Genomic DNA, 25,791 nt, shown 5'->3' with positions numbered 1-25,791 from the left:
TCTTTTATATTTCTATTTACTCCTTAATTTGATTATGATTTTCATACTTGGTAGGCGAACGGTTTCATGTATTTTCTACTTGTTTAGTAAAAGGTAATACTCCTATACAACAACTCTTATGCTTGCTTTAGCTGATATGATATATAATATTAGGATCATAGTTTAGTGAATCATAAGTCTAGATATGATTGAGATTAATTAATATATTTGTTGATTTTTTTTCGCATGCCAACCATGTGTATATGCTTGGGAATCTAAGACTTGGATATGCAAGAAAATGTTACTGTTAAGAGTTCTTAGTGATAAAATATCACTGTTTAGACTTGGTTGTTGCTTTAATTTGAGATATCTTTTTATCCATGATAATATTCAATACTCTCTTTATCATATTCTTTTGGGTTCATTCATTAGACAATTGTTATTGTTATTGTTAAAGTTGATATTACTCCATAGAATTGTCTTGGAGATGTCTTACTTTGTGAAGGTAAATCCAATTAGTACATTACCAGATGATGTGGTTTAGTCAGCATCTTAAGGACAATAACAGATCAAATTGAATGTCTATCTTTTTTCTTTTTTTTTTGGTTAAAATGGTTTGGCTCAAGGCCAATTTATTCAAAACAAATTATATACAAGCTATAGCTAAAAGCCCGGCCAAGAACAGGCCATGACTATCTTAACAGGAAATAAGCAAAAGGAAACAAAAGATAAAAGACAACAAATGAAAAAACTAAAGAAGTAACTAAAAGGAAAGTGAAAAGCCCATGGATGAACTCTCTGTAACATTCGACCCCAGAGATTCGCCCCTAAACTTGGACCTTGAGCTCATCTAAATTGTTGTTGCTCTGTTGGAAATCAACCAGATTGACCTCTGAAGGTACGAGCTGAGGGAGGTAAGTAGAATTCTTGGAGCCTAATCAATTTCTTACGGGATAAAATCGGTTTTTCTTCAGCTCCTGCTTATTGATGACATTTCTATCTCAAGATTTGGGTGATGCCACTATGAGACACCTACAATATTTCACCAGGAGAAGTGACATCTTACCCAAAAGAATCCTTTCTCAAACTTGAGGAGAAGTGATTTAAGATGAAACTGAAGTTTAAGATGACCGATAGTCCTTAACTATTGACGTAGGTTGTATTAGGAGTGCCTCATTTGTGATTTTCATTGTTTTTCTTCTAGCAGAATGAACCTCCAAGGAGACTGATACCACATATTAGAACAATCACAATAGAAGCCACAAACAAACTCTCCAAATGGAATTACGGTAAAATCATATATTTGTACTTCTTGCTGTGTTTTTGAGAATGCTTTACTATTTGGACTTGTGGCTTACTGAATTGTTGTTAATCAGTCCTAGACCTTGTGTTGGAAATAACCATTTAATTTGGTTCCCTTTCTCTTATCGCCTTGAATCGTATACTTGGATTTTGTTGTTTATGTGTGTTAATTAATTATCTTTTTAGGTTCTGATGGGAGTTCCTGAAAATTATTGTATTGAATAGTACAATAAAACACCCCCACCCCATCTCCTCCCTTGTCCCTACATTTATTTCACTTCTCATTTGTGTTCCAATTTTGTAAGATCTACCAATTTTCTCTTCATTTGTGCATATTTTCTTTGGATCTCAGTTCCAAAATGCGTGAAATCCTTCATATTTAAGGTGGACAATGTGGTAACCAAATTGGTGCTAAGTTCTGGGAAGTTTTTTGTGCCAAACACGACATTGATTCTACCGGTCGTTACAGAGGTGATTCTAATCTTCACTTGAGAGAATTAATGTGTATTACAATGAGGTTACCAATGGAAGATTTGTTCCTAGGGATGTTCTTATGGATTTGGAGCCTCGCACCATGAACAATATTAGATCTGGTCCTTATGGACAGATCTTCCATCCTGATAACTTTGTTTTTGGACAATCTGGTACTGGTAATAATTGGGCTAAGGTAAGTTACACCGAAGGTGCTAAATTGATTGATGTCGTTCTCGATCTTGTTCGTAAGGAAGCCTAAAACTTTGGCTGCCTTCAAGGTTTGTGTTTCTACCCGCATTTTCTTAAACATTTTGTTTTCATTTGGTGTTGTTGTTGTAGATCTGTACATTTTGAGGATTTATTTACGTTCTATGTGTTTGATTTCAGGATTTCAATTGTGCCATTCATTGGGTGGAGGAACAGGTTCTTGTATGGGAACACTTTTGATCTTAAAGATCAGAGAAGAATACTCGGACAAAATGATACTTACCTTCTCCGTTTTCCCTTCACCTAAGGTTTCTGACATTGTTGTTGAGCCTTATAATGCTACCTTGTCCTTGCATCAACTGGTTGAAAATGCCGATGAGTGCATTGTTCTTGGTAATGAGGTTCTATATTAGATCTTCTTCAGAACCCTAAATCTCATCACCCTAAGTTGTAAGTCATTTCAGCATCTTGATTGCGCTTTTCTTTGCGTCATCTGTTTGATTGTTGTTAGTTGAGCATGTTTGATAATTCTTGTTAGTTTTTTATTTAGCACTTTGAAGTTATGAATCATCTGATATATTTCTTATATAAAAGCTTTGTTAGTTAAAGAATCGGCTAACTGGTTCCTTTCTCTTAGAACACGTGACACCTAGAAATCCCCCCTTCTCTTCCACTCTTAGATCTTCTGAACCTCCATACTAATAGCCCATGGGCTATCCCAATCTTCATCAATCACCTTGATGATTATGGAGCTAGTCTTCATAATAAGAGGCATTAGCTGTTCTCTTATACAATAGGCCACTACTTCATGAATTGTCAACGCTTCAACACCTAAACTAGTAGTATTGGCAATGACCCCTACTATTTCTAATGCAGAATGCCAGAGAGCAAGGATCAGGGTTCTCTCTAGACGAGCCATCAGTATTGAACTTAAATTTTCCTTGGGGAGGAAGATGTCACTAGACTAATGTGCACCTCGTTGGTTTGTAGATTTCCAACTTTTGTATCATAAGTGGCCAAATGTTAGAGCTCTTTGTTATCCATGGGAACCTCGCTCTAGCCAAGAGATAAAGGTTCTGATTTATGTCATTAATAACTCTGTGATACCAACCCACCTCTCAAGACGTATTTTAGAAGAAAATATCGACAAAAGAATAAAGAGTTGAATTCTGGACAAACAACTATTACAGCAGTTGTCTAGCAGTTATCTAGCAGTTGTCTAGTAGTTATTATTCCTAATTTATAGTTTAAAGTGTCAGTCTTATCCTTTTATGTTCTCTATATATATGTAATCAGGATTAGTTATTGGTATTATGTAATTAAGAATCAAAACTAATATTTTCTGGAGTCTTGTCCTCTCCTTACAGACAACTTTATCTGTATAGTTGTGTTTAAGATACTTGCACAAACTATTTACAGTAAATCTACTTGCTTTGTTCTATTTTGTCGGATCTCTACTTCTGGTTACTATCAGTTTTGGTATCAGAGCAGATCGATCCAACATGGTCAATACCAGATTGTCTAATTCCAAAGAAGGCGTTCCCAATGTTGAATCTCTTGCCCAACAATTATCTGCCATAGCGTCAAAGTTAAATACGATTGACTCCCTGGCAGCAGATGTTGCAACATTGAAGGCCCAGACTAGTTGCACTCAACAAGAAGAATCCAGTCACAGAAATCGTAATAAAGGAAAGTCTATTTGGCAAGATGAGGAAGAAGAAATTGATAGTCCATCTTGGTCAAAAAATCCTCCCCGAAAGCCACACACAAAGATGGAATTCCCTAGATTTGAAGGAGGCGATCCTAGAGGATGGATTTTGAAAGCAGAAAAATATTTCTGCTACTATCAAACTCAAGAGAAACATAAAGTTGACATCGCAGCGATGTATTTGGAAGGGGATGCTCTGGATCTTTTCTCTTGGATAAATCGTGAGCGAACTTTGCTTTATTGGGAAGAACTTGTTAAAGCATTGCAAGAAAATTATGGTCCTGCAGAGTTTCAAAATCCCGACGAGCACCTTTGCAACATTCAGCAAACAGGTTCTGTACAGGAGTATCGTCAAGAATTTGCAAAGCGTTCATTTAGGGTTACAAATTGGCCAGATCACTATCTCTTAGGGGTGTTCCTGAATGGGTTGAAAGAGGAACTTAAATCTGATGTTAGGATTCACAAACCCAGAACAGTTTACAGGGCTATGAGTTTGGCACTTGAATTTGAAAATAAATTAGGCACAACTCGCAGTAATAAAGTGCCTAATTGGACCCCAAACAATAGACCCACGGTACAAAATCCATTGAATTCTTTTAGAAACACCCAGAACAATTCTTTATCTGCAAATCACAATGTACGCAGCAGTGTTTCATCCAACCCAGCCGCTTCACAACCTCTTCAAATGCGAACATGGGATACCAAGAGGAGAAATCTTATGGCACAAGGACTTTGCTTTCGTTGCCATGAGAAATTTGCACCCGGTCATAGATACAAATCTGCAAAATTATCTCTCATGGAGATTACTGGAGAAGGTCAATTGGAAGAGGTTAACGAGGTCAATGCAGTAATTGGTGATAATCCTCAAGAAAATGAACTTGCTGAAATTTCCTTCCATGCCATTTTGGGACAATCAGTGGGTGCTACAATGAAGCTTCAGGGTGAGATAAATGGTAAGAATGTTTTAATACTTGTGGATAGTGGTTCCACACATAATTTTGTGGCTGAATCCATTGTGGAGGAGCATAATATACCAGTAGAAATGGTTCCAACATTCGGTGTGCAAATAGGGAATGGGGATATCATTCGCTGCAATAAAGTTTGTCGGAATCTTCAAATTCAATTGTCGGGCTTTACTATCACTCAGGATTACTACCCTTTTGCAATTGGAGGGGCTGATTTGGTTTTTGGTATCAAATGGTTAGCTTCTCTCAATACGATTCAAGCTAACTGGAAGGATATGTTCATAATTTTCAATTGGCAAGGGAAGCGTTACAAATTGCAAGGCGTGAGATCGACAGATTCAACCACAGCTTCTCTCCAATCTTTTAACATGGTTTCAGAAGTTTCAAGTAATGCAATCCAAACCCTTTTACATGAATTCCAGTTTGTGTTTTTTGAACCAACATCTATTCCACCATTTAGAGCACATTCTCATGCTATTCCTCTGTTACCAAATTCTAAACCTCCAAACATCAGACCTTATCGTTACCCACATAGTCAAAAAACTGAAATTGAGAACCAAGTTACAGCTTTATTAGAATCTGGTTTCATTCGCCCTAGTTCAAGTCCCTTTGCTAGTCCGGTTTTGCTAGTTAAAAAGAAAGATAACTCTTGGCGGTTTTGTGTGGATTACCGTAGCCTAAACAAAATCACTGTCCCGGACAAATATCCAATTCCAAATATCGATGAGTTGTTAGATGAATTACATGAGGCCACAATTTTTTCTAAAATTGATCTTCGTTCCGGATACCATCAAATTCGTGTCCAACCTGATGATGTCTATAAAACTGCCTTTCGCACTCATTCAGGCCATTATGAGTTTCTCGTAATGCCTTTTGGACTCACTAATGCACCATCCACATTTCAGGGTGCCATGAATGATCTTTTCAGGCCATACCTTCGAAAATCTATCCTAGTGTTCTTTGATGATATTCTAATCTATAGTCCTGACACTCAAACACACCAACAACACCTTCAAACAGTCCTCCATCTTCTTTCTGTCAATTCCTTTTTTGCTAATCCAAAGAAATGTTTATTTGGTCAACACCAAGTTGGTTTTTTGGGTCATGTGATTTCAAGATAGAGTAGCAGTGGATTCAGAAAAAATATTTGCGATGTTAGAATGGCCTGTTCCGAAGAATGTCAAGGAACTTCGTGGTTTCTTAGGTCTCACAGGTTATTATAGGCGATTTGTTAAGAACTATGGGATCATTGCTCGTCCTTTAACAGAATTGACCAAGAAAAATGCTTTTACCTGGCATGCAAAAGTAGAGCAGGTTTTCCAAAATCTTAAGAGGATCTTGACATCAGTACTAGTGCTTGGTCTTCCAGATTTCACTCAACAGTTTACAGTTGAGTGTGATGCTTCATCTGAAGGAGTTGGGGCTATTTTACTGCAACACTATCATCCAGTAGCCTATTTCAGTAAGGGATTTTCCTTTTCTAGTTGCATTAAATATACTTATGATCGCGAATTGCTGGCTTTGGTCCTTGCATTGCAAAAATGGAAGCATTATCTTTTGGGTCGGCATTTTACTGTCACTACTGACCATTGTAGCCTAAAGTATCTCTTGCATCAGCGGGTGACTACTGCTAAACAACAACGTTTGTTGTTTAAATTATTGCCTTTTGATTTCACTATTGTCTATAAGTCAGGAAGTGAAAACAAAGGCGCTGATGCCTTATCTCGTCGCCCTCAACATGTTGATTTTTTATCTTTGGTGATGCCTATCCCATTAGAATTCAGTGATTTGACTGAAGTAATTGAAGCTGATCCATATACTAAGCAGTTTCGAGATCAACTCTCTTCTGATTCGTCGATTCATCCTGATTTCTCGTTGTCTGCTAACCATCTTTACTACAAATCTCGGCTGGTTATTCCTGATGATCCTGAACTCAAAGCCAAGATTTTAGCAGAGTCACATGATTCTCCAACAGGAGGGCACGGAGGTTACTTGAAAACTCTCAAAAGGGTATCTGCAAATTTTTTCTGGCCTTGTTTGAAGCATGATGTTAAGTCCTTTGTCCAGAATTGTTTGATATGCCAGCAACATAAATATGAAACATTAGCTCCAGCTGGTCTCTTACAACCTTTGCCCATTCCTAACAGAGTTTGGGAGGATATCTCCCTTGATTTCATTGTTAGGTTTCCTCCTTCTAATGGCTTTGATACTATTCTTGTGGTGGTTGACAGGTTTAGCAAATACAACCATTTTCTTGCTTTATCTCATCCCTTTACTGCTAAAACAGTGGCTGGGGTTTTCTGTAAGGAAATTGTCAAGTTGCATGATTTACCGCGCTCCATTCTTTCAGATCGTGATGTTGTCTTCACAAGTGCTTTTTGGCAGGAACTTTTTCGCCTTAGTCGCACTCGTCTCCGTATGGATACTTCCTATCATCCCCAATCTGACGGTCAAACGGAAGTGGTCAATCGCTGCCTTGAAACTTACTTACGTTGTTTTGCTCATGACATGCCCAAATCATGGCTTCAATATCTATCTTGGGCTGAATATTCTTTCAACAGTGGATACCATTCTTCAGCCAATATGACCCCTTTCCAGATTGTGTATGGGAGAGAACCACCACTCTTGCATCCCTTTGTTCATGGAGAAACTAAAATTGCTGAACTTGAACAGCAGCTCGTGGAACGAGATCAAATGTTAGAGGTACTACGTTCCAATCTCATGAAGGCTCAATCCAGAATGAAGTCTCAAGCTGATTCCAAGCGACGTGACTTGTCTTTTAATGTGGGTGATGTTGTTTTCCTTCGTTTGCGACCTTATCGACAGAAGAGTTTAGCCAAACGTCTTAATGAGAAGCTTTCACCTCGATATTTTGGACCATACAAAATTGTTCGTCAAGTTGGTCCTGTTTCTTATGAATTGCAGCTTCCTGAAACATCTAAGGTACATCCTATTTTTCATGTCTCGCTGCTTCGTCCTGCTCGTGGTTGTTCTGATATTGCTTCTCCTCCACCCTTACCACTATCGAGTGAATTGGAATTTATGGTGGAACCTGAAAAAGTTTTATCGCATCTTTGGGTGAAAGAGTCAGGAGTGCCAACTCTGGAATTACTTATTCAATGGCGTCACCGTCCTGTTGAAGAGGCTAGTTGGGAAGACTATGACTTGCTTGCTGTTCAATTTCCTCTGTTCTGCCTTGAGGACAAGGCATCTTTTCAGGGGGGATGCACTGATACCAACCCACCTCTCAAGACGTATTTTAGAAGAAAATATCGACAAAAGAATAAAGAGTTGAATTCTGGACAAACAACTGCTACAGCAGTTGTCTAGCAGTTATCTAGCAGTTGTCTAGTAGTTATTATTCCTAATTTATAGTTTAAAGTGTCAGTCTTATCCTTTTATGTTCTCTATATATATGTAATCAGGATTAGTTATTGGTATTATGTAATTAAGAATCAAAACTAATATTTTCTGGAGTCTTGCCCTCTCCATACGGACAACTTTATCTGTATAGTTGTGTTTAAGATACTTGCACCAACTATTTACAGTAAATCTACTTGCTTTGTTCTATTTTGTCGGATCTCTACTTCTGGTTACTATCACTCTGTTTCTTGATATTGAACCTTCTTGGAAAATGATATTTCTTTTCTTCCATAGATGCCATATAGTGATGGCTGGGGCAGCCAGATATAGTGGCTTCAGTTAATTAGGAGAATAGTTAGCTTTCCACAATTGTATTGCAACTTGATTTAACTAAATAAATGGGCCCTTAAGCTGCGGCATCAAAGTGTGTTCAGATGCTCTTAGCATAATCTCTTGTTAAGAACAAATGTAGCATAGTTTCTTATTGATAGATCTCACAACACCTACACCATTCTTGGTTAACAGATTCTTGCTTAACACATCGCCCAAGGAAAAAGACCTTGTGAGACCACTGATAAAATCCATCACACACCAAAAGTCCAAACTAGTGTGAAAGAGTTGACAGTACTCATCGACAAGAATTATACAACGCAAGACCATGATCTGCTAGCAAGCTTGCTTTGAAGAACCCAACTAAGAGACTTATTATACTGCATATAGAATCAGAGGTGATAGAGTTCTTGAATATGAATTACCGGTGAAAGGTTAAGAAATGGAGAGCTATGTACATTCTGTCATTGGTATAGAAAGTTACATGAATGGAGGATAGTTCAACATTTTCATGAACTATATATGCAGCTTAGTCAATATTACATGAACTAGTGATGAAAGTAAAAGGAATGAAGCTCTATTGTGTGTAAGTTTGAAATCAGAACCCTCCTAACTAGTAGCCTCAAAACCACCAAAGTTTTTATCATCCAACTAAAGATATGTGAATCGAATCACCTGAAGTCAAACTATGTTGCAACAAGTCCAAAAAGACACTAGTTATACATAATTTAAGAATTATATGCACAGATGTTATCAAACCCCATATACTGCCCTTCCTTGATCTTTCTAATCGTGCCATATAAAGACAAAATAGCTATACCATTTTTGCATAACACATCGCCCACTGATAATTTTCTCTTTCATACCATCCACAAATAGAAAGATAATTTATAAGATAGACTAGTAACACACATTTTACTAAAAACCCATTGTTGCTCCTCTTTCTTGTTGAAGGATTAAGAATGATATTTTTCATTTGTTGAATTATGAGTAATTTTAAGTAGATTTATTTAGTGAATTAATTATTATCAAGATGTTGGGTCCTAGTCTTGAACTACATTAAGTAGTTTTATTGCAGCAAATGCTTGGTAGGCTTCTAGATTTTTTTACTTGTATGGTAGACTTCATATAGAATTAAGGCTTTGAAAGTTTATATTTGTTTGAATTTTTTAGTTGAATACCTCTGAACTAGTAGTCGTTATTGGGGCTGACAAAAGATCTACAATAAATAAATGGACGAAATTGTGTTAATGTAGTAGGTGAGGTTTTGTTAATACGAACTCCAACATGATGCATGACTCTTTATAAATCTAGGCAATGCATGCAACATTGTCTGTAATCATTTTATTTTGTCCAATTGTCGGGGATTAGTTAAATTGTACATTAAATGGTCATATGTTCTAATACTTCACATGTTAGATGTTGAGTTAATACAGTTCTCAAATATTAGCATTTTGATAATTCATGTGTAGTAGGTTGTGCGAGGATAATGATGTGTCCATTGCTTTCCAAAATTTAAAAAAAGTTCTTGCCAGGTACATAGTTTTGCTCACCCAAGATGACCTTCATATTAGTATGCTTGCATTTTTATTTAGTGCTTATAAAATTGATCATTACAACATATTGAATACATAGATTGTGTTACAGATTCTATCTTTTTTACCTCAATATGAAAACACTTTAAATTAAATCATAATTTTGTTCTCTTTTTTTTCCCCACAAGTATAAGAGGTGAGAATTGAATCAAGACTACTTGAAAGCTAAATGTCGCCACATTTTTGGGACTTGGGAAGAAATCTCCACGTATTTGTCTTAGTTAGGGAGTAATATTTAGTAATCAAGTATTGGACATATTTACTTTTATTAAGGAGCTTGAAATGAGATATTGTCTAGTATAGTTTTAGTTGATCTTTACTGTATGATCATGGGTGTTTCATTATTCTATTTTCAATTTATGCAATTTTAAATTCAAATATAATATCAATATGAAATAATTAAATGTTTTTAATTAGTGGCAAAAGATTTTAACTTTTTGTGATTACTATATCAAACTTTTCAAGACATTTTCATCACAAATTAAATTAGTTTGGCATAAATTGAACACATTTAGTGACAATATATTTGTTCTAGTACCCTCCTTATCGAATATGAATTAATTTTATAGTTTATGACAATTGTAATTATTACTAATAATATGACGATTTATAGTGACAATTTTATGTTGTCAATAAAAATCATACTTTTAGTGACAAGATGATATATTTAACTACAAAATTGTTTATCTTCAGTAGAGTGATAAATTTGTCGCTAATTTATATATTTAAGGACGAAATACTTTTTTGTTTATAAAAGGAAGTCATTAGTGATGAAATTTCTTTTGCTCTACTACGAAATATATAGAACTTTAGAGACAATTGGTATCGTCACTAATTGAACTAAATAATTAGTGACCAAATAGTTTTGTCGGTGTTAATAACGTTTTTAGTGACAAAATTATACTATCAACTACAAAAAAACACACTTTTTATGACAATCAAATTCGTCACAAATGCTATGCATTTTGTGACGATTTTTTTGTTTTGTAGTTAATGGAACTTCTTTGTTGTGGCTGGTGAATGTTTTTTCATAGCAGCAGGCTAAGCCAATGGCTTTGCTCCTAGGGTTCGTGACCATATCATATTAGTCTTCTTCTAAAAAAGACACAACCCATGTTTTGGAAAACAACGTTTTAAATTCTAAAAATTCATAAACTTACAAAGAAAAAATCATCTTCAAGGAAGAACACTACTCATACTCAATAAGGGACCTGATGTAGTACTGAAGGTCTTTTGTTGTATTTTGAGCTTTGTGTCTTGTATTCTTATGTTGTAAATCTACTCTTGAGTTATAAAGGATAGTAGATCAGTTGCTTGTCTAAGTCTTTAGTTTGAATCGTATTAAATAGAGTTTATTCATATCATCTATGTTTTAGTCAAGCCTTTTTACATCATTGTTTTGATGTTCTCTTGGGTAAAGTTATCTAGGAGTGTCAACTAGAGTTAGTTGATGTGTGGGTGCGGTAGAGTTGCTTCTCGTTTATGCTCCTATCTTTGAGATCTGAGTAGGTGGCTAGAGTTAGTCTTGTGGGGTTCTTGAAGTCTAGATCAAATAGAGTTAGTTGGTTTAGTGGGCAATAGAGCTATTGCTTAGTTTCCTTTATAGTAGAGCTTCTACAGTAAGGGGGAAGGGATTAATGAAATTTAATTCCCAGGTTACAAGAATTTGTAATATGAAGTTGTGCTCCGTTTTGAGTGAAATGGAGTTTGAGTTGAAACCCCGTGAGTACAAGCCATGGTTTTCACCTCCCTTGAGCAAGGGAATTTCCACGTAAAATCCTTGTGCTTGATTTACTTTGAGTTGATTATTTTTCGCACTATTATTCTGTCAAGGGACCTGATCCAGCGATCACTAGCGGACACTTGCATTCTAACAAAACCCATAGCCCAAAATTCGAAGCAAGATTTTCACGCAAAAGATTAGACAATAATTATCAAGAATAAAGGAAAGAGAGAGCATCAAATAAACACAAAAAAACCCTAAGACTTAGTATCAGTCGGTAGTCGAGCTTCTAGTCAAAATAAGAGTACAATGATAATACAAATATACAAAATTGTCTGTGAAAACAAAATAAAGACTAGTCCTAGTCAAAACAAAGGGAGATAGGCAACTCCAAAGGTCAGGAGTACCCCAGTCTTCGAATCACAAGAGTCGCTCCGTACGAGATAAATCAGCAGTAAGAACTCAAACTATGATTTGTAAGGTGCAAAGCTGTAGTATGACTACAAACAAGTGGCACTCAGCAGTCCTCGGTCGTCTGAGCTCCAAAGATAAGGTAAGCATAAATAACAAGTAAGAAAGGAGCATATATCACAAGTAGTTAAGGAAAGAATAAAGAAGAACTCGCAATCAAAGACAAGGAGATACATGGGAAAAAAAGGATAAAATAAACATGTAAATGAGGCAAGGGGACATACCATGAGGCGCTAATCCAGAAACTTATTCACTAAAAAGTTCTACTACAAAATACAAGAGAATGAGTTCCAACGTAATGCATGTCATCACCAGCATCAAAACAATAACATTCAAACCACACAAGGTATAAAACCACAAAGACCATACTCTAGAGTACATAAACTAACATGGAATCCAGGTGGTCCTCGACCAAGGCCTCAGGCCTAAAAATACTCCAACCAACTAAACAACAATAACAAAAAAAGAACATCTCTTTTCAGGCAACGAAGGAAATTATGAGGAATCAAACACTCAAAAGAGTAATTCAAGAATCTCCACATCTACCTGAAGATACCACCAAAAGGTACAAAGCACAACCAAGGTGAACGATCCAAAGTTTAACCATGAGATATGGATAACATCATATTTACAAGTCTAATCAAGGTGAGTTCCTACAATACCCAAGCAACCCCACAGTCCCTGCACTAGCGAAGGGTACCAAACCATAGAAATTAATACTCACAAGAAGCTACTATAATCATCAAAGTTGTTTCTAAGGTAATTACCACACCAACTACTATAAAGCAACAAACATCAACAGGAAAGAGATTAACAATGCTAATCTAAGACACAATCTAAAAAAAGTAGACTGTAGTCTACCTCGGAGTCGATCACACGCACTTCAAAAAAGTTTCACTAGAGCTTTCCTTTCCCGAAATGTGTATGATCATTGCCACTGTATCATAATGTCGATCTAAATGTCAATACTTATGTTTAGACACCAAGATCAACTCAGGATCAAAAATCGAATCAAAACAAAAATGTGGAAATCTAAAATTGATTCAGTCAAAAGGCCCAAAACATCTCAAGGAACTTGTGCCCCACAATCCGAGTTTGGAAACGGGCTTAAACAACCCATGCAATGAAATTCACAAGACGAAATCACCATTAAATAGTTTGGGCAGCTCTTCCGGGTCATAAATTACCTCTTCTCGATGCTCCTCGCATTTTCCCAATCACTAGCTATAATACATAGTCACACTATAATCCAAACCATCGCAACTGAAATCTCCCAATTTGGAGCTTCCTAGCTCGCACAATCGAGTTTGCAAAATTAGAACAAAAGCTGAAATTCAAGAGACATATATTGCTCATATACCAATAGGAAGAAATTCAAGCCATATTCTTTAGTGATGCAATAAATCTATCCCATGATTATAGTTACATTTTTTTTGTGCTACTTTAAGAAAGAAGTTATATTTATACAACTTAAATGATCACTTTTCAAAATAGTAAGTTTGTTTCACGAACAATTGTATCTATTCAACATCAGACCTCTATGTATTACAAATTAATAACACGGGGGCTAGATGATTTTCATAATCCAATCTAAAAGGGTTGAATCAATAGAAGTGGCAAAATAAATGCATGCTGATTGCTGCTCTTATACATTAGAGTAGGGTAAAAGAATAAAGCTAGAAAATATAGTTTAAAGAGGCGTTTGCTGGGATAGGAGGGTGACTTGGAAGCGGCAAAGAGGGCAAGAGTTGTGAAGGGAAAGCCAGTTGATAAGACAATGTGAATGGAAAACATGACCACACGCAACTTGTTTGGCACCAACACTACTACTTGATTCGAAACATTGCATGCAGACAGTACAAACATCATCAACTGCTTCAATTGTAGCCATTTCACCAACAATTTGGGTGATTGAAACATCCACTAACGTTTCTTTCCTGTGGTTGCTGCTATTGTTAACGACGACACAAGTTTCATCAGGCTCTGGCATCGTCAGAGCCATGTCCAGGTCGAAGACTAGTTCATCCAACGCCATCGACATTTTTCTTGTGTAAACTGGTACTAGTATACTACTCCTATTTGAATAGCTCGTACATCAATATATATAAGCATATCACGCGGTTTCCTCAATATGGTTGGTGGGCTTCGACGATGCAACCTATCTTTCTTTTTCCTTTTGGACATACTATATTATATCCTCTGTATATATTCAACATAAACCACAACAATATATTTATTTATTAAATACTTTTTTTTGTTTCACTTTTGACTTCACACAAACATCAAAATAAAAATATCCTTTTTTTCGATAAATGTTAAAATAAGTGTAGAATATACTTAAATGATTTTTAATCTTAAATATGTTACTTGAAAAGTTATTTATGCGGATACGACAGTATACATAATTGTATCTCCTTTGACCACTTTTAAAGCAAGTGGCCGCCGCCTATAAAGATTTTTATTGTAAAATATCAAACTCAGTAATATAGATTCAAACTTGGCCCTGTAGTGCCGCTACCTTTTTCCTTTCTTTTTGTCCATCTGCTTAGGGGTGGGTGGAAAGGTAGTGATCAATAAGAGTGTTGGTTACGAAAATGTTTTCCTAGAAAACAAGTAGATTTTGGATTTATTTTTTCATGTTTGGTTGGTGAGTAAAAATATATTTTGAAAAAGATTTTTGTGTGTTTCATTTATGAATAAAAATACTTTTAAGAAAATATCTTTTATTTTTACTATAGAGTAGAAAATAATTTTTGAATTAAAACTGAAACTATGTTTTAAAAATAAACTTAATATTTTTGGGGGGAGGGTGGGGCTGGCAGGGGGAGGGGGGGAGTAGGAGTGAAATGGAGTAAAAAAATAAAAAAATTGAAATTGAAAATATTTTTAAAGACAAATTTAATTTTTTTTTGGAGGGGGGGGGGGGGTTCGTGGGTAGGGGGTGGGGGTGGAGTGGAAAAATAAAATAAAATAAAATTAAAAATATTTTTTAAAAGACAAACTTAATTTGTTTTTTGGAGAGGGTGGAGGGCAGATGGGGGGGGGGGGGGGGGTTGCGAGTTGGGGTGAAAAAATAAAAATTTGAAATTGAAAATATTTTTTTAAAACAAACTTTAATTTTTTTTCAAGGGGTGGGGGGGTGGGGGTGGGCTGGTGGGGGAGTGTGATGAAAAATAAGAATTTGAATTAGAAAATATATTTTAGAAACAAACTTTAATTTTTTTATTTGGGGGGGGGGGGAGTAGGGGTGGGATGAAAATAAAAATTTTAAATTGGAAATATTTTTAATACAAACTTAAATAATTTTTTTGTGTGGGGGGGGGGGGTAGTAGGGGGCTGGCGGGGGAGGTGGGTAAGGGGCAGGGGTAGAGGGTGAGGGTGGGGTAAAAAAATTAAAAATTAAAATTGAATGCTTTAAAATTATTTTTTGTCAACAAAAAAAATTGTAATTTGAAGTTGGAGGAGAGTTTTGGAAAATGTTTTTCCTTAATTTTGAAGGGAAGGGAAGTCATTTTCCTTAAATTTGAGGAAAATGAGTTGATTTGGAAAATATTTTTCAAAACATTTTATCCAACCAAACATGAGAAAATTGAAAAACATTTTCCAAAAAATATTTTCCTTCATATCAAACACACCCTAAGTCGATTCAACAATCAAATATTGGCTTTATTAGAAAGTGTAAACAATCAAATATTGGCTTTATTAGAAAATCTTACACACTACATTAATATTAATTATTTGATTAAGTTATCCGTTTTCTGGTTTTATAATTTAATCCAATTAACTATATATATATATATATATATATATTAGTATTAAATGACTTAGTCAATTTCATTTTTAATTTCTTTCTTTGTTGACTAAGCTAACACATGATAGTTTGGACTTTTATAACAGACAGCCTTGATTATATGGTAGTTGGTGCCACAAAGATAGTCATCACATGGGGATCGTGTGATTAATATATATATATTTTTAGATGATCTTTGTTTTAATAGAATATTACATAGTTGTACTGTTATAACTCTTATTTGTAACATAAATAATTGTCATTTGTCTCCATTTGGGTTAAAAAGTTAAAAGTCAACTTTCATGCAAGTTGGGAAGCAGCTTTTGCCAAGATATTGTTGTTTAACAATAACTTTGAGGCAACAAAGTCGCAAGCTTTTGTCAAGTGGAGCCCTTTAATAAATTATTGTATATTTGTGGGTGTAAATTTCATATATGACATATATTATAGTACTATTTTCAAGCTATAGCAGTAAATTTAGACTTTCAAGTTATAACATTAAAAATTTCAGGTTATAACAAATTCACAAATGAAAGAAATGTTTTTATTAATTCAAAAAAAAGTTAAAAAAGAAAAAGAAAAGATAAACGAAAATTTAAAAAAAAAAAGGAATTAGAGATAATAAAGTAAAAAACTGAAAGTGTGGCCTGTAATTTAATTTGAATTTATTGTAGATAATTAATGATTAGCATGAAATAAGGGATTCAAACAAATTAACAATATTTTTTATCCTTAATTCACTCAAAATCAGTTAAGATAAACTAAAAAATCAGATCATATCATTTTTTTTGTAGATAATTAATAAATAGCACGAATTAAGGGATTTAAACTAATTAAGATTATTTAGTATCCTTAATTCACTCAAATCAGTTAAAATCAAATAAAAATTCAGATTTTATTTTCTTCTTTTTTCAACTTTTCTCTCTCTTCAATTTGCAACAAAAAAAATTCAACGTTTCTCTCTTCAATTTTCAACATAAAAAAATCCCACATTCGAGTAAGAAGTTTTTTTCATCTTTGAAAATTCTTGATTTTGTTGTGATGGACAACTACGTATTAGTTTTAATCAAACATGGTAAAAGATGGGATCCTTCGGGTTAGTATTTATTATTGTTTAACGTTTGTTTTAGAATAATAGCGAAATGAAACAAAAATTATCAAATTGTCGATTAATTGAAGGTGAAGTCATATTTTGTTAACTGTTGATATCATATTATGGTATGTTTTGGGGCTAATAACGGAGATTTTGAAGCGATTGTTTGCGTGGATAAAGGAATAAGTTTTTTTTATCACAAACTTGTACTTTATTTGACGCTATTCAAGGCACAATAAGACTATCCACATACAACATTTTTGAAATATTTTATGTTGTCAATTATCATGATTTATAGTATTTTTATGATAGATTTACTTAAAGAATGAGTGGAAATTTTTGTATTTTTTTTCAAAACATATTTTATGTTGTCAATTATCATGATTTATAATATTTTTACGCATTTTTTAAATATAAAAAACCCAAAAAAAATAAGACAAATAAATTAAAATGGACCCAATATATGTTATTTTTGTTGTCTCAATTTATGTCACACAAATAAAATTTGGAGAGTCATCCAAATTTTAATTTTTTTAAAAAAAATGTTTTAAGTTATTAATTATTGTGATTTATAATATTTTGATGTAACTTTCAAATAACCAACATTACTGGTCACTTTGTCCTAATTTATGTGATATGGATAAAATTACAAAATTAACCCTTTTAAAATGTCTTTCAGATATTTTATGTTGTTAATTATTATTATTTATAATACTTTTTTGGTAATTTTAAAATGATATGTGTTATTTTTTCTGTCCTAATATATGTGAGCCTGAAAGAATTCTAAGAGTGAACCTATTTTATTATATAGCTTTTAAATATTTTAAATTGGTAATTATTGTAATTTTTAATGCTTTTTAAGTCATTTGTAAATGATATATGTTGCTTCCTTTGTCCCATTTTATATAGTATAAATAAAATTCCCGAAACCAACTAAGTTTTTAATATATTTTTAAAAATATTTGAAATTATTAATTATTGCGATTTATAATATTTTAAAAAAAGTACAAAACTTGTATCAGCCTAAAAAATGACCACGATAATTCGAAGCCTACAGAAAGCAATATGGTTGTACGTAATTTTTAAATACTTAATATATATTACTCCACTTGTCTGAATATATGTAGCATTGATAAAATTTCAAGATTCAATCAAATGTTGTTAATTGTTAACATTTATAATACATTTTACGTAGTTTTCAATAATTTCACATTAAACAATACATATTACTACTTTTCTCTCATTTTATGTGACATTGATAGATTAATTTTAAGAATCAGTCAATTTATTTTTTCTGTTTTTTTAATAAATATTTTAAGTGGTCAAAATCACGATTTATTGTATTTTATACATAATTTTTAACGATAGATTAATTTCAAGAATTAATCGAATTTTTTTATATGTATTTATTTTTGAAATATTTTATGTTGTCAATTATCATGATTTATAGTATTTTTACGCAATTTTTAAATATAAAAAAAAATTAAGACAAATAAATTAAAATGGACGCAATATATATTATTTTTGTTGTCTCAATTTATGTGACACAAATGAAATTTGAAGAGTCATCCAAATTTGCATTTTTAAAAAAAATGTTCTAAGTTATTAATTATTGTGATTTATAATATTTTTATGTAACTTTCAAATAACTTACATTGCTGGTCACTTTGTCCTAATTTATGTGATATGGATAAACTTACAAAATTAACCCTTTTAAAATGTCTTTCAGATATTTTAAGTTGTTAATTATTATTATTTATAATACTTTTTTGGTAATTTTGAAATGATATATGTTATTTTTTCTGTCCCAATATATGTGACCCAGATAGAATTTTGAGAGTCAACCTATTTATTATATATCTTTTAAATATTAAATATTTTAAGTCAGTTGTAAATGATTTATTATATTATATTATTATATATTATATTTATTTCTACTATATAATAAAAGGGGTTTTATTATGATATTATATATTATATAAACTCCCTTTTATTATATAGTAGAAAAATAAATATACATTATATATATTATATAGTAGAAAAAATGATTTATTATATTATATATTATATAGGGAGTTTATGATGGGACACATAGAATGTCTCATGATAAACTCCCTCTTATATAATAGTAGAATTACAATTACAAAATTAACCCTTTTAAAATGTCTTTAAGATATTTTAAGTTGTTAATTATTATTATTTATAATACTTTTTTGGTAATTTTAAAATGATATATGTTATTTTTCTGTCCCAATATATGTGATCCGGATAGAATTTTAAGAGTGAACCTATTTTATTATATATCCTTTAAATATGAAATATTTTAAGTCATTTGTAAATGATTTATTATATTATATTATTATATATTATATAAACTCCCTCATAGTAGAAAAATAAATATATATTATATAGTAGAAAAAATGATTTATTATATTATATAGGGAGTTTATGATTGGACATCACAATGTCCCATCATAAACTCCCTCTTATATAATAAGAGAATATAAGCTACAACTAATCTTCATGTTAGTTAAGTGATAAACTAATACATTCATAATCATAATTAAATCAATAAAATATTTCTTATCATAATAAGTACAATCAAATCATGAAGTTTTTAACACAAATTACGTCAAAAATCATCAAATTTTCAATAGACTTTCTTTAAACTAAAAGAACATAAAAAACAATTTAAAAAATCTAATACATCATCTATGTGTACACAATATCAACTCAACTCACAACTTCTTTAAACACCCTGCCTATTGGTCTGGCTTTCGGAAGAACACTTCAGTTGCTTACCAAGAATCCATTGATCATGTTTACCATTCGAACATGTTGCTCTACATCTCACTCCAATGTAATGATTAAAATTATAAAATTGTAGAGAACTAAAGGGATTTGATATTTATCTCTTAATATAACCATAGAATGTCTTTTTTGATGTTGTTCTATTCACCATGTATTTGTATCATTTAACACAAATGACATCTGACATATTGGACTAGACATGAGTTTAAAATGCGAGTGTAAAAGAGTAGCAAAACCAAAAGACAAAGGCAGTGGAAGATTAGTGTTAAGAAGTCCCACATCGGTAGAGGGATGGGAATTTGGTCTCCTTATATGGACTTGGACAAACCTCCCCTCATGAGCTAGCTTTTGAGGTTGAGTTAGGTCCAAGTGACATATCTTTACAATTAGCATATGCAATATTATTATGCTATTTTCACCTACTGGAAAATATAATTACAAGGAAAGGTGGTACCCGTACTTGTTAAATACTCCATGGAATTTATCTAATTTAACAACAAGACCTAGAAATTCATTAGAGATGCACCAAATAAAGCACCACCATTTAAAGGGTTCTTCCTATCAATTTAGTAAAAGCCATTGTGAATACAAACATCGATCAACTCAAAATGCTCACAGTTAATATAGCTTCAATATGGTCCTTAAATTTAGGTGCATTACGTGTTAGACACTCGAGCAACTAAGCATTTCAAAACAGCAATAAGACAATAGTAGATGAAACACGATATCTTAGCTATAGAAATTTGTATGTTGCTTAAAGGCATAAGCCCATACCTTCAACGACAATGCACTGCATACCTTTTACTGAATTACTTCGCAATTCTCTTTGAATTAGTCACGTCCAACATGTTGAATACCAACTAAAGATTATAGTGCTGCTTATGAACTCCAGTCATCTCGGTCGAATGGATCTTCACTGGATAAAATAGAAAAATCATTGAACTACTTATTGCAACACTTCAGATTTTGGAAAATGAAGAAAAGAGATTTTTGGGTTGCACGATGTGTCTACGGGTCCCATCTACAGACCATAGAAGCTTGTATGGGTCGTAGATGGCAACCGTAGGAAGAAGGGAGATAATGTTTTAAAAATCCCATCTACAGACCGTAGAACAAAACCGTAGAATGGCCCGACAATTTGAAGGGGCTTTTGGTTCTTTTCTCTAATTATTAATGTTTAAACTTGTTCATTTTGGTTCTAATCCCAAGACCTATATAAGTCTTTTAGACCCAAAAACTATCCATTCAAAATCATTCCCCTAAACTCCTAAATTCCCTCCAAGTACATCCCCTTGAAATTTCCTCAACTCAATGAAGAACAATCTAGGGTTTCAAGCACCAAGACCTCAAATTCACCATAGAAATTGGGACTTGAACTCTAAGGTATGTTAGTATTCACCTATGGAGTCCTTTGACTCCTTTCCTCCATAGGGTTTCTAAATCTCCAACTTTATAAAGATTTATTTTCAATTCAAGTTAGGGTTTTCTTCAATCTTCATGGGTTCCTTTCAATTATGATCTAGTTGATTGTTTTCTACCTATTTAGGCGTGAATTGAAGTAATTCCATGTTTTTTTTAATTTAAATTCATATGAACCCATGCATTCACACATGATTAAGCTTATGAACTATGAAAGATGAATTTATGAAGATATGCATGTTCTATGATGAAATTTATGTAAATAATTTGAGGATGCTTTGAGATTAAAGTATAAATGTTGTAGTTGTTGTGAAAGGTTCTCACCTAAGTTGAATCAAGATTTATGAGTTATTCTAAATGAACTCTAGCTTGGATTGGTTGCTTAATTGTACCTTTCCATAGATAATAAGATGAATATGACTAATGACTATTCCATGAGATTTATACTTAGCACTGAGAGGATATTGGGATGGAAGCTCTACCGTTAGTAGAGGTCGGGTTTCTAGTAGAAATCTCCCTATCCCATAACTATGTGTCATCATAAGTTTGTCTTAGATAGACATTAGCTAGTGGATCAACTTTAGCTCAAATGTATGGTTCTTACCTTGGCAAACAAGGACATCTCTTTTCGGTGTGAGATAGACACCAGATTCCTTGTTATAGCTCACATGGTCTATATCGGTTATACGGTACACTGTTTCATGATCTCATAGGTCGTGCTATGATTATTATTCCTACCAAGAAAAAGAGAGTTTGTTGTTTTGTTCGTGGGTTGAGACTTCAGTTGCAGATTGAGATTGAGTCTATGGTTTCAGCGGGCCTCTCAATCTTGGATATTGCTGACCATACCAGTACTATGGAGCAACTCCATCATGAGTATCACATGGGTAATGAAAAGAGGGCTTGGCATCATGGTAGCTACAATGGGTCATATTCTAGGCCTAAGAACTCATATAATAGACATTGTCAGTGTTTTCTGCAGGGTTAGGCTTGTCGACCTATTCAGGTGATACTTTAGGCTTGAGAAGGTGACAAATATAGTCAAAGTGATGCTGGTATGGGTCAGAGTTTGAGGGGTTCACAGTCATGGGCTTTAGGCCATGGTTATCAATATGTTGTTGGTATTGTCTTTATAGGGTTGCTATGACTGTAGGTATTTTGAATATTAACCTAGAGATTCTCCTTGTGAGGGGAAATTGCAGCAGCTCCCTATCCAGCTAAACTAGTTAGAATAGTAGCACTTCTAGCTAGAGGTGGTGCCCAGGGTCAGGACCAGTGAAGCGGTCATCAAGGAGCTCTGGGAGGATCTCAGGGAGACAGGTCATATGGTAGGACTGATGCTTGAGGCAGAGGTGGACAAGTCCACCTATATCCAGTACCATTGAGGGCGGAGGCTGAGGCACCATACAATGTTATACAATGTATGATCTTTTATGCTATCATCCCACCTCGACTTTTTTCAATCCTAGCTCTACATTTTTTTATATGTTTCTGTATATTATGATTCCATATGAGTTTGATTTCAGAGACTTTGGTAGCATCATTGCATGTTTCGACCCATTGTGGGTGAGTCTTTAGTAGTGGGTCTGGTGTATCAATCTTGTTTGGTGACTATTTAGGAGTATGACACTTGGGCTGGCCTTATTGTGCTAGGTATGTTGGATTTTGATGTTATTATGGGCATGGACTGGTTATCCCCCTATCGTTCTATCTTGGATTGTTTTGCAAAGACTATTACATTACCCATGCCTAGTGTTCGTTCGGTGGTGTTGCTGGCTCTTGTAGTCACTCACCGACTGGAGTTATCTCTTTTATTAGGGCTCAAAGATTAATGGCTAGTGGACATCTAGCTTATTTTTTTTCTATGTGTGGGATGAAAGTAGGGAGGTCCCTATGGTTGATTCAATCCCTATTATTGAAACCCAATTTTGTTCTATTTTCCTTCTATTAATTTCTCTATGCTTCTTGAGCATTAATAATTTGAACGTATTATTTTTTCTATCTTTATTACTATTTTTACTATAAAAATGTTCTTTATTTGTATTTCATATATTTTAGACATAAAATTTATTATAATTAATTATGTGTTCCAAGTTATTGGTAAAGAAGCACTAGAGAAATTAATTTAAAGGAAAAAGACCATGAAAATTCGTTTAAAATAAGGCCCAAACTAAACCAAATTTAAGCCCTCTTTTTACATGAATGTTCGCTCAAATGAGCCCAAATCAGAAGATGTCTTCATTCCACATTCAATATTCCTAAATGGGAAAATTGCGCGAGTTGGAAAACATATTACTATGTTATTAGTCAATTAGGATATAGTTATATTTATTTACGGTCAATAAATATAGTTTTAATTTTTTTGTCATTAATAATGGGACCCGCCACCTCTTTGTATACCGAACTAAAGAAGCCTTCATCGGTTTTGGTATATGATTTTATACAAAATCAAATTTATCTCTCCTATCCTCATTCCCTATTTTTCTCCTAAAATCACTCTTCACTTCCAATTTGAAATTCAAATTTCACCTTCTCCTCCAATCATATTTTCACTTTTTGCAGGTAACTATCAAAATCATGGGTGAATTTTTTTTTTTTCTTTTAGTTTTTCAACAATTGTATATGTATTATGCTTATTAGTTTTTTGATAATTTCTTCTAAAAATTCCCTCATTACTTATCAAATTATCAGTTTTTCAAAAATAAAATGAATGATTCGACTTTATCTAAGAGGATTACGAGAGGTACGCCATTGCATGTCCAAGTTCATGTTGTTGACAATCCACCTTCGTTTTCAATCAGTTCAACTTAAGATTTTGGAGTCAATGCAGAGTCTATGGCAAAATCTATACAAGTTTGAGATGAAAAATCTATTGAAGAATTGAGATTCAAGAAAAAAAAAAACCAATTGCATTTCAAAAAGTCATCAAAAATGCCAAGGCAAGCGGCATTAAAATTGTTGAAGGAGGAAGTAAGAGAAAAACCAAAGACAGTGATTCAAAGGAGATTGTGTCTACTTTATCAGATTTGGACAAATCTGAAGAACATCGGATATTTGCTTAAAACACAATTGTATCTAGATATTTGTATATTTCGTTAGTTGTTTACAAATTTACATAAAGTATGTGTATATTTCCTGCTTAAATCATATTTGTATATATATATATATATATTTATATTGTATATTTCATGTTCAAATCACATTTTGTATTAGTTATTTGTATATTTTGTTTAGTTATATACAAGATTATTGAAGTTTATGTATAGTTTCTGCCAAAATCACAATTGTATATTGGTATTTGTATATATTATTAGTTATATACAAATTGTTTGAAGTTTATGTATATAATCTATCTATATATAATAGGAGAAGAAAAAAGAACACATGTCAGCACCACAAAATTCAGAATTTTAAATTATAAATAATTAAATATTATATAACTAATTAAATATTCTAAATTCAAAATTTGAAATAAAAACACACGTCAAATAAAGATCAATTGGTTATAAAACTCCACTTCAAATCAGTTAAAAAATTCAAAATTCAATTTAAAATTTTTTTATAGCTTGGACATATTTAATATTTTAAAAAGAAACTAATTTATACCTTTTTAAAAAAAAAAATGCATTTATACAAACACGGACAAAATGTCATCTATTTTTATATAAAAACGCTGACAATGTCATCACAAAAAAAAGTCTATTTTATTTTTAATATCGTATAAAAAATTGCTTTTTAATATCGTATAAAGCGGTTTTTTAAATAGCTTTTAAATTTGCTTTTTTTTTTGGATGCTGATTTTTTTTTTTTATAAAAAAAGTAGTATTGAAATAAAAAAACTGAATTTGTTTAGCAGATTTCTAATAAGTACATAAACGGTTTAAATTCTTAAAAAAAGTCTTAAAAAATAAATTTTAAATTTCAAAATAATTCAAACACACGGTTTGCAAATCTCTCTAATAAATGAGTTAAAAAAAAACGGTTATAGAATTAAAACTTTTTTCTTTTTTGGGTCAGAAAAGAGTAAATAGCATATAACAAAACAGTTTACAGGGTCATAAGTTGTCAACTCTCCATTCTTGTTCCCCGTAAACATGACTAACCCGTGGATCACCCATCCTGCGGAGGAGGTACCTGCAATCAATTAACAAAGATTTATATATATATATTAATACTACAGTGATGTTGGCAAACCATTCTTTCAACTTTCTTTGTATCAGTTTTTGTTCTTCTTTTATCTTTGTCTTATTTATATGTATATTCATTCTTCTATATTTTTGCTAAAATTGTTCAATCTAAATGTTAAATTTTGATATTTTTTTAGTGCGTTTGTGTGACAGTTTAAAATTGGGAAGATTCTTGGAGTATAAAATCAACACTAGGTAAGTATTTATAATTTTTATTTTAGAATTTAACAAGTTTGTTCACCATATTAATTCATGTCTATTTTTTTAATATAGATTTTTAATCTTAGCGTAAGATAAATTAGTCATGATCATAAATTTAATACAAAATTTTAACGTATGTTTTTATTTGATTATATAAACAATCATGAAATGAT

General features: G+C 32.8%; 3 protein-coding genes across 3 annotated transcripts in view; 2 read left to right on the top strand and 1 right to left on the bottom strand.

Moving 5' to 3' along the window:
• Positions 1–25,791, top strand: part of LOC125825309 (protein phosphatase 2C and cyclic nucleotide-binding/kinase domain-containing protein) — a 532,052-nt gene that overhangs the window by 287,282 nt on the left and 218,979 nt on the right. The gene's annotated exons all lie outside the window — the stretch shown is intronic.
• Positions 1,835–5,756, top strand: LOC125825362 (uncharacterized). Its single transcript, XM_049504702.1, has 3 exons — positions 1,835–2,000; positions 2,143–2,355; positions 3,382–5,756. The coding sequence occupies exons 1-3, from the start codon at positions 1,835–1,837 to the stop codon at positions 5,754–5,756; spliced, it is 2,754 nt and encodes a 917-aa protein (XP_049360659.1).
• On the bottom strand, positions 13,808–14,158 carry LOC125825360 (E3 ubiquitin-protein ligase SIRP1-like). The gene has a single exon (XM_049504701.1). It carries the CDS (start codon positions 14,156–14,158, stop codon positions 13,808–13,810), a length of 351 nt encoding a protein of 116 aa, XP_049360658.1.

This window comes from Solanum verrucosum, unplaced genomic scaffold, assembly GCF_900185275.1.
Source record: "Solanum verrucosum unplaced genomic scaffold, falcon-dt-bn FXZP01000051.1, whole genome shotgun sequence".
NCBI lineage: Eukaryota > Viridiplantae > Streptophyta > Magnoliopsida > Solanales > Solanaceae > Solanum > Solanum verrucosum.
This window is presented reverse-complemented; position numbering and strand designations above follow the sequence as displayed.